Source organism: Delphinapterus leucas, chromosome 9, assembly GCF_059928025.1.
Source record: "Delphinapterus leucas isolate spDelLeu-1000000601 "Yukka" chromosome 9, BTC_Dleu_Yukka2, whole genome shotgun sequence".
NCBI lineage: Eukaryota > Metazoa > Chordata > Mammalia > Artiodactyla > Monodontidae > Delphinapterus > Delphinapterus leucas.
The window spans coordinates 45,723,902-45,737,752 of NC_143137.1; the positions used below are offsets into that span (position 1 = coordinate 45,723,902).

General features: G+C 40.3%; 2 protein-coding genes across 5 annotated transcripts in view; one reads left to right on the forward strand and one right to left on the reverse strand.

The window, feature by feature from the left end:
* GARS1 (glycyl-tRNA synthetase 1) overlaps positions 1 to 11,520 on the reverse strand; it is a 40,626-nt gene extending 29,106 nt beyond the window's left edge. For 2 of the 3 annotated variants that reach the window (XM_089917559.1, XM_089917558.1), the window contains exons 1-6: positions 11,258 to 11,518; positions 4,628 to 4,729; positions 3,650 to 3,752; positions 2,498 to 2,639; positions 1,194 to 1,282; positions 187 to 263 (exon numbers count right to left, since the gene is read on the reverse strand). In XM_089917559.1, coding sequence (XP_089773685.1) covers positions 187 to 263; positions 1,194 to 1,282; positions 2,498 to 2,639; positions 3,650 to 3,752; positions 4,628 to 4,729; positions 11,258 to 11,479 — 735 coding nt within the window. In that variant the 5' untranslated portion in view covers positions 11,480 to 11,518. Of the gene's footprint in view, positions 1 to 186; positions 264 to 1,193; positions 1,283 to 2,497; positions 2,640 to 3,649; positions 3,753 to 4,627; positions 4,730 to 11,257 lie in introns of all 3 variants that reach the window. The other variant, XM_089917560.1, reaches the window with a different exon arrangement.
* Positions 11,521 to 11,608: 88 nt separating this feature from the next.
* Positions 11,609 to 13,851, forward strand: part of GGCT (gamma-glutamylcyclotransferase) — a 73,100-nt gene continuing 70,857 nt past the window's right edge. For both annotated transcript variants that reach the window (XM_089917575.1, XM_089917576.1), the window contains exon 1: positions 11,609 to 12,700. The gene's annotated coding sequence lies outside the window, so the exon portion shown is untranslated. The remainder of the gene's footprint in view (positions 12,701 to 13,851) is intronic.

Here is a 13,851-nt window from a genome sequence, read left to right on the forward strand (position 1 = left end):
GTTAGCCACAAAAGGCTGACAGAGAAGAAAATAAAAATGCAAAAAGAGATGATATGAGGGACAGAAGGTAAACTCTCCTTTTTTTACTATTGTGACCAGGTCAGCACAATATGCAATTCAACAGTTATCAAATGCTGAAAGACAGACAGTACCTACCTGGGTTATTGCGATCTCTCAAGTACTCACCTGGGCCAAGACACTTTCCATCTCTGATTTCTTCTCAGCAGAACACTTCTTATCAGACATCAATTTCTGTAAATGAGCTATATAAGAACAAGTATTAGTACATGTCAATTTCAATCAATGGGAAAAAGGACAATGTACTTTTTAAAAAATTTTATGTATGTATGTATGTATGTATGTTTGGCTGTGTTGGGTCTTCGTTTCTGTGCGAGGGCTTTCTCCAATTGTGGTAAGCAGGGGCCACTCTTCATCACGGTGCGCGGGCCTCTCACTGTCGCGGCCTCTCTTGTTGTGGAGCACAAGCTCCAGACGCGCAGGCTCAGTAGTTGTGGCTCACGGGCCTAGTTGCTCCGCGGCATGTGGGCTCCTCCCAGACCAGGGCTCAAACCCGTGTCCTCTGCATTGGCAGGCAGATTCTCAACCACTGCGCCACCAGGGAAGCCCCAGGACAATGTACTTTCGAGTTTCAATGTTGGACAGGTAAAAAAACAAAACTAAGGATAATGTTCTTACTTTATATGAATCCCATGGTTGATTTTACAGGGACAGACATGATATTGTCTTGATTCTTTCCATGACTTAGAACTTCTAAATTATCTGTATATAACTTTTTTTTTCAATAAGGGACTTGTTCTGTATACTTAAGATCTGTGCACTTTACTCTTTTTTTTTTTGTTTTGTTTTTTGCTGTACACGGGCCTCTCACTGTTGTGGCCTCTCCCGTTGCAGAGCACAGGCTCCGGACGTGCAGGCTCAGCGGCCATGGCGCACGGGTCGAGCCGCTCCGCGGCATGTGGGATCTTCCCGGACCGGGGCACGAACCCGTGTCCCCTGCATCGGCAGGCAGGCTCTCAACCACTGCGCCACCAGGGAAGCTCAATGTGCACTTTACTCTTTATATGTTATGTCCCAAGAAAAAATTTAAAAACTTGAGAAAAAAGTTTAATCCAAACCCTTTGTTTTGATCAATCCTACTTGAAAGGTTATTTATCTGAGATGAAGAACCATACCTTTCAATAGATGGTCAGCACGAAAACACTCTCCATTTTTTACATCTTTCACCATGAAGTCAGCAAATTTGTCTACATGGCCAGAAGTCCTAAGTTAATAAATGCCAAGCCAATTAGTCATTTTCATACAAATTAACCCATAAACTTTCCCTTATAAGACAATCTCCCTTCTATATATTTATCCAAAGTTTACATCTGTATATCTGAAAGATGGAAGCTCCCAAATCTATTATGATATATCCCATGGTAGATAAAAATGTACACTAAAGAAAATTCTTCCTCAAATCTATTCCCACCCTCTCCCCAACTTCTTCCTCCCCTTAGGAAAAAAAATACTAACTAGATTACACTTTTCCACAAATTGTCATAAAGTCTGTGCCACTTTGCAGAATCAATAAATCCATGCCTATCCCATTATTATTACTGATCTAAGCAAAGGCCAAAACCATGGGGAATTTGACTAGCCAAGACTTTGTGATAACTCAGTATAGACACTGAACCTTAAGGAAAGAGTTTTCTGCCACTGAAACCTGGTTGGACACTGGCATTATCTCTGTACAGCTATTAGTGGGGCAAGTAGTTAAAGAATAGGCTGTCTTGATCCATCATCAAGAATTCAACTTGTTTTAATTGGCTGAAATTAGGAGAGAGCCTAAACTATACAAATAGCGAAAAATAGCTCTTTAACAGGCAACATTAAATGAATGAAGTGATGAGATACAAAATGTAAGAATTCCTCTTTCAGTTTCGTATTTGAGAAATCCTGACCTGCTTTCAACAATGTTGGTAGGAATAATCTAAATTTCTGCATTGAAACATCAATACAAATAGTAGCATTTGATTTACAATACATACACACCTTTGCCCAGAGCTTCCATGAATTTTTACTAAGGAAATAATCAGGATATACATAAAAATTCATCTATTGGGATGTTCAATGTCATCAAACATAAGAAACAACTTAAATGCCTACCCTCATGCACTAGTTAAGTAAATTATGGCACATCCATAAAAAGAATACTATTCTGTCATTAAAAATACTTTAGAAGAATACTGAATGACATAATGTTCACCTATATTATGTGAAAAAAAGCACTGTGCTACTAAATGCACATGAACTTAAAAAGACAGAAAGGATAAATACAACATTGTTAACATGGCTACCGGTGGGCAATGAGTATATCTTTTCTTTGTTTTTCTTTATTTTCCAGATTTTCACAATGAACATGGGTAGTTTTTTTGAATCAAAAAGTTACTTAAGTATGCATATTCAAGAATGTCAACCCTCAAAGTAAAGACCTTACTTTAAAACTGGCTCAGGGGTGAGCATGGTGCAATCAATCTCCAGAATCTGTTCCTCTTGGATGAAGTGCTGCCTCCATGTCTGAATAATATTGTTTTTCAAAGCACATCCAACTGGCCCAAAATCATAGAGACCGCTAACACCTGCAAAATATGACAGGAAAACGGGTACTCTACCTTGTCACTCTGAACGAATCAAAGCAAGCAGATGTGAGAAACTGATACTTGTAAGACTTCACATACTCCCTAAAAATGTTTTCAAGTCAACACTTCAAATCCCTTAATACTGAAGAGCCTTATTTCCAGGTAGCTGACAGAAGTAAAACTAAAATGGTCTTACTCCATTAACTGCAGTGTTTCCATATTTGAAATTTCAAGTAGGATTAGCAAAAAACTAAAAACAAAAGAAGTTCCTCCATATGTAAGAAACAAAATGAAAAAGCAGATTATAGAAATTAGAAAAGAATTTGCTGCATCAGCTGAATAACAATGATCTCAAATTTTAGCACCCAATTCTCTAATTTATTCTTGGGTATTTGAGCCACTATTTAAACCTCAAGAAGTAAGACATTTAGAGATCTGCTCAGACTAAAACTCAAATCAAGTTTCAGTGGCAAAGTACTGAAAGTCTAATATTGTTGCAGTAATCTCTGTTAACTATGAAAAATATGAGTGAATTATACTTGTCTACATAAATTCATACAGTGTTCAGAAAGATGTAGAGATTTATCTGCATAGCCATGAAGAACGTTTTCTCCTGGCAGTTGCCAGAATGAATAATCTAGAAAGTGTGGTTTACCACTGCCCTTGTGGGGAGTGGTACAGTACAGTCAGCCAGTGCTAGAATGGTCTTCACTGGCATTTTAAGAAGGGTCTGATATGTACATGGACATATCAAACACTTAATATCTGGGCCTCTCCAAATTCTCTAAGTCTTAATGGAAAAACGCTATCTCCAAAAATAAATAGGGTTGAGGGAAATAAGAACTGATATCATGCCAAATGAAGGACTCTAAACAAATGAAAGCAAGATATCTATCCCCTGCTTTGTGTGACCTGAAACTATCAGATGTCAAGCAAGCTGTGGTTTTGATTTAAGAACAATATTAAAGCCACTAACAACACAGTTTTTCTTTCTCTCATTAATCCCCTACCTCCATAAATAGCAAAAGCTTGATCGTAGAAAAACCTCCTCTTCAGGGTATCTTCCATTTTCCCTCTGTCTACAACATCATCTTTGGGCTGTAACGCTAGCTCCTGTAAGGGATTTTTAAAGAGAAAATATGTGATTGAATGAGTGAGTGGGAATTTCAATTTATACATGTGAATTTACTTTATTCCTCAGCAGAATTCACTATAAAATTTATCAGACAAGATTTTGATACCCTTAAAACAAAAGAAACCTTAGGGTTTTTTCCCCCTTTGAGTTACAGAAAAGATACTTTTACTTAATTATTTAGGAAAGTATACGATCATTTCCAAGATTACGAGACTAAGCTTACTTAGATGCAGATACTGATAAGCCATATCTGAATTTTTAGTGGATCCCTGTAGCAAAATAGCGACTTAAAACTCCAGACAGGAAATTCCCTGATGGTCCAGTGGTTAGGACTCGGTGCTTTCACTGCCAGGGCTGGGTTCAATCCCTGGTTGGGGAACCAAGATCCCACAAGCCACGCAGTGCAGCCAAAAAAAGAAAAAACTCCAAACGATTTCAGTTTGTTGATGGGACATTTATAATTTGAAAAGTTTGGAAGCAGGTATCAGGTGACTAGAACTTTTCCTTAAAAGAAAATAATTTAAAACAGCATAACCATTATTTGCAGGTATAGGAGAATTCATAAAGAACACAATGCCTTCCAGGGAAATTCATGAAACATAACCAGTCTAGGATTTGAGTCTGGGGGGAGAAGGGGTAGGTCAGGGTTGAGGAAGGCTTTGTAGAGAAATTTTGAATTACGTTGAAAGGATGAAGAAGAGGAGGAGGAGAGGAAGACATACTGGATAAATAGAGATAAATCAAATGTTACTTGTTCAGAAACTTTTCTAGGTCTCTCCTGCCCAAAGAGACTAAATAAAGATAAACAATCCTATACCTACTTACATTCCTTTTTGAGGATCCTGAGACTCACCTTTGCTTCCAGAACCCTCTTCCGGGCTTTGAGCTCAGCTACTGCTTTGTCTACATCGACCTGGGGTGCTTTATCTTCTTTCAGTTTTCGCACAAGATCTCCCTAGCCAACAAAGAGAATCTGTATTCACAACTGGTTTCAGAAGTCAAGAAAAGTTAGGAATGGGTTTTTAAGCATGCCTTTTAAAAAGTATCCGTGTAAGAATGAGGAAATTCAAATGTTTATTATGTGAAAGGTCATTATGAATAACTGTAGGTCGTTGCCCTCAGCATTTATAATCTAGCAGAATATCCAAATACAAGTACATAAATAACTATGCTTGCAGTGTGATTATTACTGGTTTGTTTGTTTGTTTTCTTTGTGGGGAGGAAACAGATGGTGGAGAGAAAAGCATTGATAAAAAGTAAAGAGCAAAAAAAAAAAAAAAAAGTAAAGAGCAATGTAACTACTGAGAACACAGAAGAACCAATAAACAGACTACCCTCTCCTTGAATCCCTCTCCTTTCTTGCGTACAAAAAAATGACTATCTTAGTTTTCCGCTTACTTCTCTGACCATTTCTTCTCAGTCACTACTGGCTAATCTTCCTCTGCCCTTTATTGTTGGAATTTTTTCCTTGCTACTTTCTTTAGACTACTTTATTCACTTCCAACAACCCTGTACACTGATTTTATTACAGCAATGTGGTGGAATAGGCAATCTGAGAAAACAAAACACTATCACACGGTCTGGGAAACTTCAAGATGAGAAGTTAAAGTTATCAAATTAATAGAGCCCTTGGGTGCCCAACAGAAGCAACTGCTCTCTAAAGGAGTAGACCTTCCATAGGCCTTTCAGGATTTTCACAGATCAGGGTTTCCAAAATAATAAGCACTAAACTCAAAAGTTAAAAATCCATGAGGAAAGAAGCCACCATGTGTGAGACTCAGCAGAAATGACAAATAACAAAATTAGATCCTTTAAAAGTATTAGAATGGCCAAATATACTTTTTAAATGCTCAAGATGTTTAAACTAAAATAAAAGGAAGAATCAACAACATGAGCAAAGAACGAGAGAATATCAGAAACAATCAGGGGACTTGAAAAAGAACCACACAGATGATCTGGAAATAAATCACTGAAGTTCAAAACTCACTGGACAGTTTAAATAGCAGATCAGACACAGCTGAAGAGAGAATTAGTGACCTAGAAGAACGACCTAAAGAAATTATCCGTGGATAACTTCCATCCCATGGAATGTATCAGAGAGACAAAGTTGAAAATACAAATGAGGTAATGAGACACAGAGAAGAGAATGGAAATGGGATAGGTGTCCTCCTTATTCCCCTCTGTACTTTCAAACTAATTCCTCTTTTCTCCTTCTAAAACTCCAGCTCCTTTGAGGAGCCTGTCATCATCCTCTCTCCCTGTTGTTGATATTTTCTAAGCTCCTGCCTATTTTCCCTCATTCAATGACAGTCCCCCTCTCCTGCAATTCATTCTACTTTAGAATGTCCCAGTTAGGAGGTGAAAAAGCTGTTTAAAATGATCTCAACCTAGAGCCGAGCTCTGCTTATATACCATGAGAAGAATTTTTCCAGTTTTAACATACACTGAATTCTCCAGGAATGCACCCAGGAAAATGTAATTTAAAGGAAGACTAAAATCAACCATACTTCAGTTTTTCTAAAAAAAAAGGAAAATTGTACCTTGCTTTGTTCAGAATTTTACAAAGTTGTTATTATTTGAAATAAAAAAAAACCCATGTGGCCACAGGCTATGCTGCTGTCCTATCTGAGTAAACAATACAGTATATATACCTTTATCAACGCGCACTTACGGCAACCGCATTCACAGTGAATCTACGTAGGGGTATAAGCATCTGCTTAAGTCAGTATAACTTCCAGTGGGGTCATACCCCCAAATCTACATATTAAAATAATATTATTTTATTATAAATTGCTTTTTATTTATTTGTATTACATTTAGAGCATTATGCGTACACACATCTTTCTTTAATTTATGTAGATATTTCATGTGAATTTCATTACAGGGTAGTAATGGAGAATTCCAAAACATCTGGTGTAAAAGGGTACACTGGGTCTGATATAGTTGAGAACCACTGAATTGGTTCTTCCTCTCCATCTCTTACTGTGTACAAATAAATCTGGTCTGTTATTATACTAGCAGTTTTTATTCTATTATCTTGACCTCTCTAGCTAAAGCAACATCCTTAGTCACCTTCTAACTTTAACTTCTTTATTACACATACAATACCTGAAATCACCCTATCAATTGATTGGCTTCTTTATTTACACGCATTTTATCTGTCCCTGTCATTATAAAGCAGGCTCTTTTAAGACAGGAACTCTGGCATGTCAATTCTGGCACTCAAATATTTGTTGCCTGCTATCACAACCTAAACCTAGCGCACCGCTAAGCACTTAGTACTTGGTAAATATCTACTGGCTTATTCTTTACTCATTCAGTGGTTCTTTTCCCTTCCTCTACCCGTCAGAACACTTATCTCATAAATGTTCACTAATAGTGCTTTTTGATGGGGATAAGAACCTTGTGAGGGTCTGTGTTCTGAAAAGAGAGTGGCAAGCAGTTCTTTTTGAATGTCTTAAAGAAGTAAGCATGCAGTTCTTTTGAATACCTACCCTTATGTGTCAAGTATTGGCACTCCCATATTTTCTTTGGGAGCTTTTCAAAGGACACTGGGTAGGCAAGGCCACAAGTAGGTAAAGGTAAAGGTAGGAAGAATTTTAAATTTTTAAAATTAAAATTAGTTTTCCTGAATCATTTTTCTGTCTCTTAAAGTTCAGGCATAGAATGAGGCACACATACATTCAAGGATAGGTTAGCTGTCAACAGAAGCAGCGGGAGAGTGAGGATTCCCACACTGAGTTAATCACCTCTAAAAATCTCAGTGATTTAAGGAAATAATTGTGTTTATTCTGAATAATGGAATTAAAACCATGATTTATAATGATTTAATTGTGTAAACAAAAGAGTTGGAGGTGATTGAAACATGGAAAGCAAGTACTTAAGGATTCCTAATTTCTAATTATTTTCTTCCCTCTTTCTTCACCACCAACTATAGTGTGTGTGTGTTGAATGAAACCGATGTGAAACATCATCAATATTTCTAAATTACCTTTAAGAAACATCATCTAGAAGCTTAATTCCTGCATAAATTCTTACCATAAAGACATATATTAGAACTAAGAGTCTGTCATTATAAAGCAGAATACTTATTAGGTGAGAAATCACTTCAAGGGATCTTTTTCATGCATCCTTCATATATATCATGATGCATATTCAGTTGGCCAAGGAAAAACAAGAAAACATTTCCTCACCTTTTTAAGATGTTTGGCTTTACACAAATGGGCCTAGAAGGTTCTTGTTAAGATTAAAAAGTTAATTTCAGATTTCCAAGTTTTATAACCATTGACAAAAACTTCATAAACTTATCATTTGTCCTTTGTGGATTAAGTAACAGTTTTAATGGGCACTCTCAGTTCAGAACATCAAAGCAGAGAAAAGTCCCGGGCTCTAAAATTTCCCAAAATTGAATTTTATTATGGGCCACAAATATTATCAGTTGCTTTTTGAAGTGACAGTCTCACTTCACTCATTTTCCGGAAAATGAATGAATGCACAATACCCAAGACTGAATAACAATTTTTTGTCAGACATTTTAGAGTGTTTCATTCTTGCAACTCGAACAATCATAAGTGCTCTTCCTCAGACAATCATCATATGTGGGTATGCTTTATGCATACTTCCCATTTAGTCACACAGAATATTAAAAAGATGGGTGCACAAAGGTCCGAATTTAATAAAATTAATAATTCTTATTGGGACTTCCCTGGTGGTGCAGTGGTTAAGAATCCACCTGCCAATGCAGGGGACACGGGTTCGATCCCTGGTCCGGGAAGATCACACATGCCGCGGAGCAACTAAGCCCGTGTGCCACAACTACTGAAGCCCACTCACCTAGAGCCTGTGCTCTGCAACAAGAGAAGCCACCACAATAAGAAGCCTGCACACCGCAACAAAGAGTAGCCCCAGCTCACCGCAACTAGAGAAAGCCCGCGTGCAGCGATGAAGACCCAATGCAGCCAAAAGTAAATAAATAAATATTTAAAATAATAATAATAATAATTCTTACTGCTTTTTCAAGGATACTCTAAAGCAAAACTGAGGTTTTGTTTTGTTTTGTTTTAAACGTGTGAGAGTGTGGCAGAGAATATAATGACTTGGCTTAGTATCCCTGACTTGATTAGTGCTCAGGGCCAGCAGTTCTACTCACCATGCTTTGCACCATCAGTGCAAATGTCAACACAGTGAAAAATGCAAATAACATTCTTAGTTTTATTATGAAAATGGTTTTGACCTTGGAGACCTCCACGAATTTGCAGACCACACTTTAAGAACCACTGCCCTAGAGCAATAGTTCCCAAACAAGATACTCCAGGACAAAGTTTTCACCAATATGCAGTAAAAGGGGGAAAAAAAGAAAAAAAAAAGACAATGTATTAGACCTTTTTTCAAAGCTAAACCTGCTAAATATAAAAGACTGTTCTTTATTCTGAGTTATGGTCTGTCCTTTCTTTGGTATTAAAATACACTTTCTTTTATGAAATGAAAGGGGAAATAAGACGGTAGTTTGTTGATACATTTCAGTCAATCAACAAACCAAACCATTAAAAAACAGCATCCACGTAGCATAGCAGATTGGGAAATTTATATGAAATACATATTTATCTGAAACACATGCCACTAACAAGACCAGTTATTAAGCACCTTAAAAAATCCCACTCCAAGGATGCCTTCAACTGCACAAACTTCACAGTGGAAGTATGTAGAATGAGAAGTGACCGTGTGTCTCATTTCCTCATATAAGCAAACAAACAAAAAAACCAAGAAAAAAAAAAACGGTTTAACTAGATGATCTTTAAATTCCCTTCCAAATGACCCTGGAACCAGTGCAATTCAAAGTTCCAGGTAGTTAACTAATATATGTGTGGTCCTGAAAAATTACGGAAAAAAACAAAAACTAACTTACATAAACTAACTTACATATTCAAAAAATACCTTTAAGTACCAAAAAACTAACAATCAAGCCAACATAAACAATACACAAAATAGTAATAACATCGGAAGGCTATTCCATCATCAAAGTTTACTTCAGTTAACTAGTTCCACAGTCTTACTACAGATGGATAATTTGCACTGCAGTTCCAGGCTAACGTGGCAGAGGGAGGGGTTTGGGTGTATGTTTTTCCAAATTAGATGTATTCTCCCTTCTAAAGTGAAGTGAAAAAAAAAAAAAGTTAAGAGTTAGAGAAAAGACAAAGGAACCACACCTAATTTCATTTGGGAAGGGTGGGTGGAGGGACATGGAGAATAAGCATTCACAGCGCTTTGGTATCAATAAAGTAAGCCCATAGTGAAATTTCAAAATAAAACACTACTGAATCAGTCAGGCTCAAACTGGAAAGAAGCAGATAAAGTGGCAGAATTTGCCGAATTTTCGGCAGCTCTGCCCCAATGAATTATTTCCGAGGGAGGGATCCACCCTCCATAGCTAAGGCTTATTGCATCAGGCGCCCGTGCAGGAGAAACCCATTCGGTGTTCACTACTAGGTCATCAATCCTCGGGGTCCTATTCCGAGCTTTTGGCTCTACCTGACTGGATGTGAGAATCCCTTTGAAATAATCTGTTCCTTGTCCTCTCTAAATTCTGATACTCATGCAGTGCCCTAGGAAAAGGAGGCCTGTATTAAATCACGAAGCTCCCCAGCCCATGAAACCTCCCTCCCTTCCGCAAAATCAAATTTCAAAATGTTCCATACGAAGGATGGCTGACTTCACCGAGTCACTCAGGGACATTTACAGCTTCCCACGTTTACGATCTGAAAGCTCACTCATTCTGGGGAACCCAGAAAAGGTGACAGAAGTGAAGGACGATGAACTCACATTATTAGAAACGAAAAAAAAAAAAGTTCAACACCTCCCCACATCCACGTTTCAACTATTTTTATTTCCTCAACGGACCATTCTGCTAACTAAGCACCGAATGAAGGAAGATGTCAAGGAGGAAACACTATTCAAAGCATCCTGAAGATTAAAAAACAAGAGTCAGGCAGTGAGAGGAGGAGAACCCGCAGCTTCGGCACGTAATTGATCAGGGAAGAATTAGGAATCTCGCCACCCAGGAAGCACAAAGAACACAGCAGGGGCTGGAAATCTTCAGTTGAGACTATTGGGCTAGGACAGGAGGAGAAGCAAAGGGTCACAGATCCCAGCCCCATCGGAGAAGCAAGTGGTACGGGCAGTAACAAGGATTGGGAAGGGAGAACCGATCGCATGAAGAGGGAGGCAGAACGTCAAGGGATCCGAGGAAATCACCCCAGGAGAGGGGAGGACAGGGGTCCACCGGAGGGAAGGTGACCGGCGCACGCGGGGACTTGGTCCAACGTGGGGAAGGCGAGGAAGATGCCTAGAAACCAAGGGCTTCCAGAGAATGAAGGAGAGGGATAATTGGTGAGGTGGACCGGTGCCCGAGGAAGAGAGAGAGAGAAGGAGGAGGGGACCAGGGAGAGGAGAGCCAGGGCTGGGGGAAGGTGAAGAATGCCAGTACCTGCTGGCGCACCGCTAGCCTGAGAGGTGCCAGCACCTCCTCAGCCCCCGCACCATCCATGCTGCTCCGGGAGGCGGCAGCGGGGAACGAGGTCGGGGCGCGGGCTGGCTTGCTGATGGGCCGGCAGGGCAGAAGAGGAGGCCGGGCCGGGAGCCGGTGCGGCGGCGACAGCAGCAGAGCGGCGCGGGTGGCTCTAAGCAGCGCCGGGCGCAGACAGGGCATGAGACCGCTGCCCTGGGAAGTCCGGAGGGGGCGGCGGCGGAAGCGGCGCGCGCGTCCCGGCCGGGTGCATGATGAAATCGCCGCGTAAACGCCGCGGTGCGCGCGCAGCCGCACATTCCCCACCCCCGACGCGGCGTCGGGTCGCCACCAGCCGATTCGACACAAATTCCCGGAAGGACCCGGAGTCCCTCAGAGCCCCGAGAGGGCTTACCCCACCGTGGGCGCACGGGAGGGCTGCGAGGTCCCAGGTAGACTCCCCCAGCGAACAGATTTGCACGATTATGCGTCAGTGGGCCTTCAAGGAGGCAGCTCCATCCGACACATGCTGACCGAAACTCACGAGGACCTTCAGAGCACAGGCTTGTACAGGGGCCCTGACGCCCTGGCTGACCGACGGGAGTACACACTTCTGTTTGTGTTCTTTCGCCCCCTGGTTCTTAAAGGCTCATTAGACATCACATCAGATAAGGACTTAGACTCAGTGTTGCTCAGCTCAGATGATCCTCCGATAAGGAAATGGATCGAGAGGTTAATGATTTGCCCACCTTCACCCATCCATGCCTTCCAATGTCAAGACAAAAGTTGGGGAAAGGAAGGGCTTTATGGAGAAGATCAGTGCTGACCAGCCTTTGAAGGGCGAACAAGATTTGAATCAGCAGAGATGAGGAAAGTCTAGGAAAAGTTAATGTGCCAGAGAGTGGAGATGAGCGTCCAGGTGCCTGGGATTCCCTCTGCCTGGCCTTGCTTCAGCTGACCTCCCTCTTGTAGTTAGGCCCCCGCTGATGGACCCTCCGGAAATGGCTTCTTCCCTCCCTCCTGCCCCAAGGGCGGGTTGGCTGCAAAAGCTGGATTCCCTTTCTACAGAGGGAATAGAAAAATAAAGAATGTATTAGTTATAGAAATAGCATTGCACACACCCACCAGAATGCCTAAAATGGAAATGATGGAAAGTGCAAAGTGATGCTCTGGGACTCTCGCACACAGCTGAGAGGAATGTGGATTTGTACAGCCACTATGGAGAACTCTTTGACCGTGGCTACTGAAGCCAACCATACACACCTTATGGGTGACCAGCAGTTCCACCCTAGGAGTATACAAGAGTAGACAAGCTCAACAGAGTGAAGTCACCTTTCCCAGAACTGTGAAATTTCATATTACTTCTCTTCCTGTTCCGGTCTGTGGTTCTGGAGAAGTACACACAATTTCCCATAAGCAGAGCAGGTACAGAACGACCTTCTGCAATATTAAACAATTTGTATTTTTAAAACTTTTATTTCAAGATTTGATATTTACTAATCAGAATTTTTATTTGGCTTTATTTTAATAGGTAATTTAAAAAATTTTAATTGAAGTATAGTTGATATACAATATTATATGTTACAGGTGTACAAGACAGTGATTCACAATTTTTAAAGGTTATACTCCATTTATAGTTATTATAAAATATTGGCTATGTTCTCCGTGTTGTACAATATATCCTTGCAGCTTATTTTATACCTAATAGTTTGTACCTGTTAATCCCTTGCCACTATATTGCCCCTCCCCCTTCTCTCTCCCCACTGGTAACCAATAGTTTGTTCTCTATATCTGTGAGTCTGTTTCTTTTCTGTTATAGTCACTAGTTTGTTTAATTTTTTAGATTCCACATATAAGTGATATTTTAGTTTTTTGAGAAACCTCCATACTATTTTCCACAGTGGCTGCACCAATTTACATTCCCACCAACAGGATATGAGGGTTCCCTTTTCTTCAGGTCCTCACCAACATTTGTTATCTGTATTCTTTTTTTTTTTTTTTTGCGGTATGCGGGCCTCTCTCTGTTGTGGCCTCTCACGTTGCGGAGCACAGGCTCCGGACGCGCAGGCTCAACGGCCATGGTTCATGGGCCCAGCCGCTCCACGGCATGTGGGATCTTCCCGGACCGGGGCACGAACCCGTGTCCCCTGCATCGACAGGCGGACTCTCAACCACTGCGCCACCAGGGAAGCCCTGTTATCTGTGTTCTTTTTGATGATAACCATTCTGGCAGGTGAGAGGTGATATCTCATTGTGGTTTTGGTTTGCATTTCCTTGGATTAGCGATGTTGAGCATCTTTTCAAGTGCCTGTTAGCCACCTGCTTTTCCTCTTCGGAGAAATGTCTATTCAGTTCTTCTGCCCATTTTTTTAATAGGGTTGTTTGGGTTTTTGCCTTTTTTTTTTTTTTTTTTATCTTGAGTTGTATGAGCTGTTTATATATGTTGGATATTAACCCTTTAACAGTCATAGCATTGCAAATATTTCTCCTATTCAGTAGGTTTCTTTTTGTTTTGTCGATGGTTTCCTTTGTTGTGCAAAAGCTTTTAAGTTTAATTAGGTCCCATTTGTTTATTT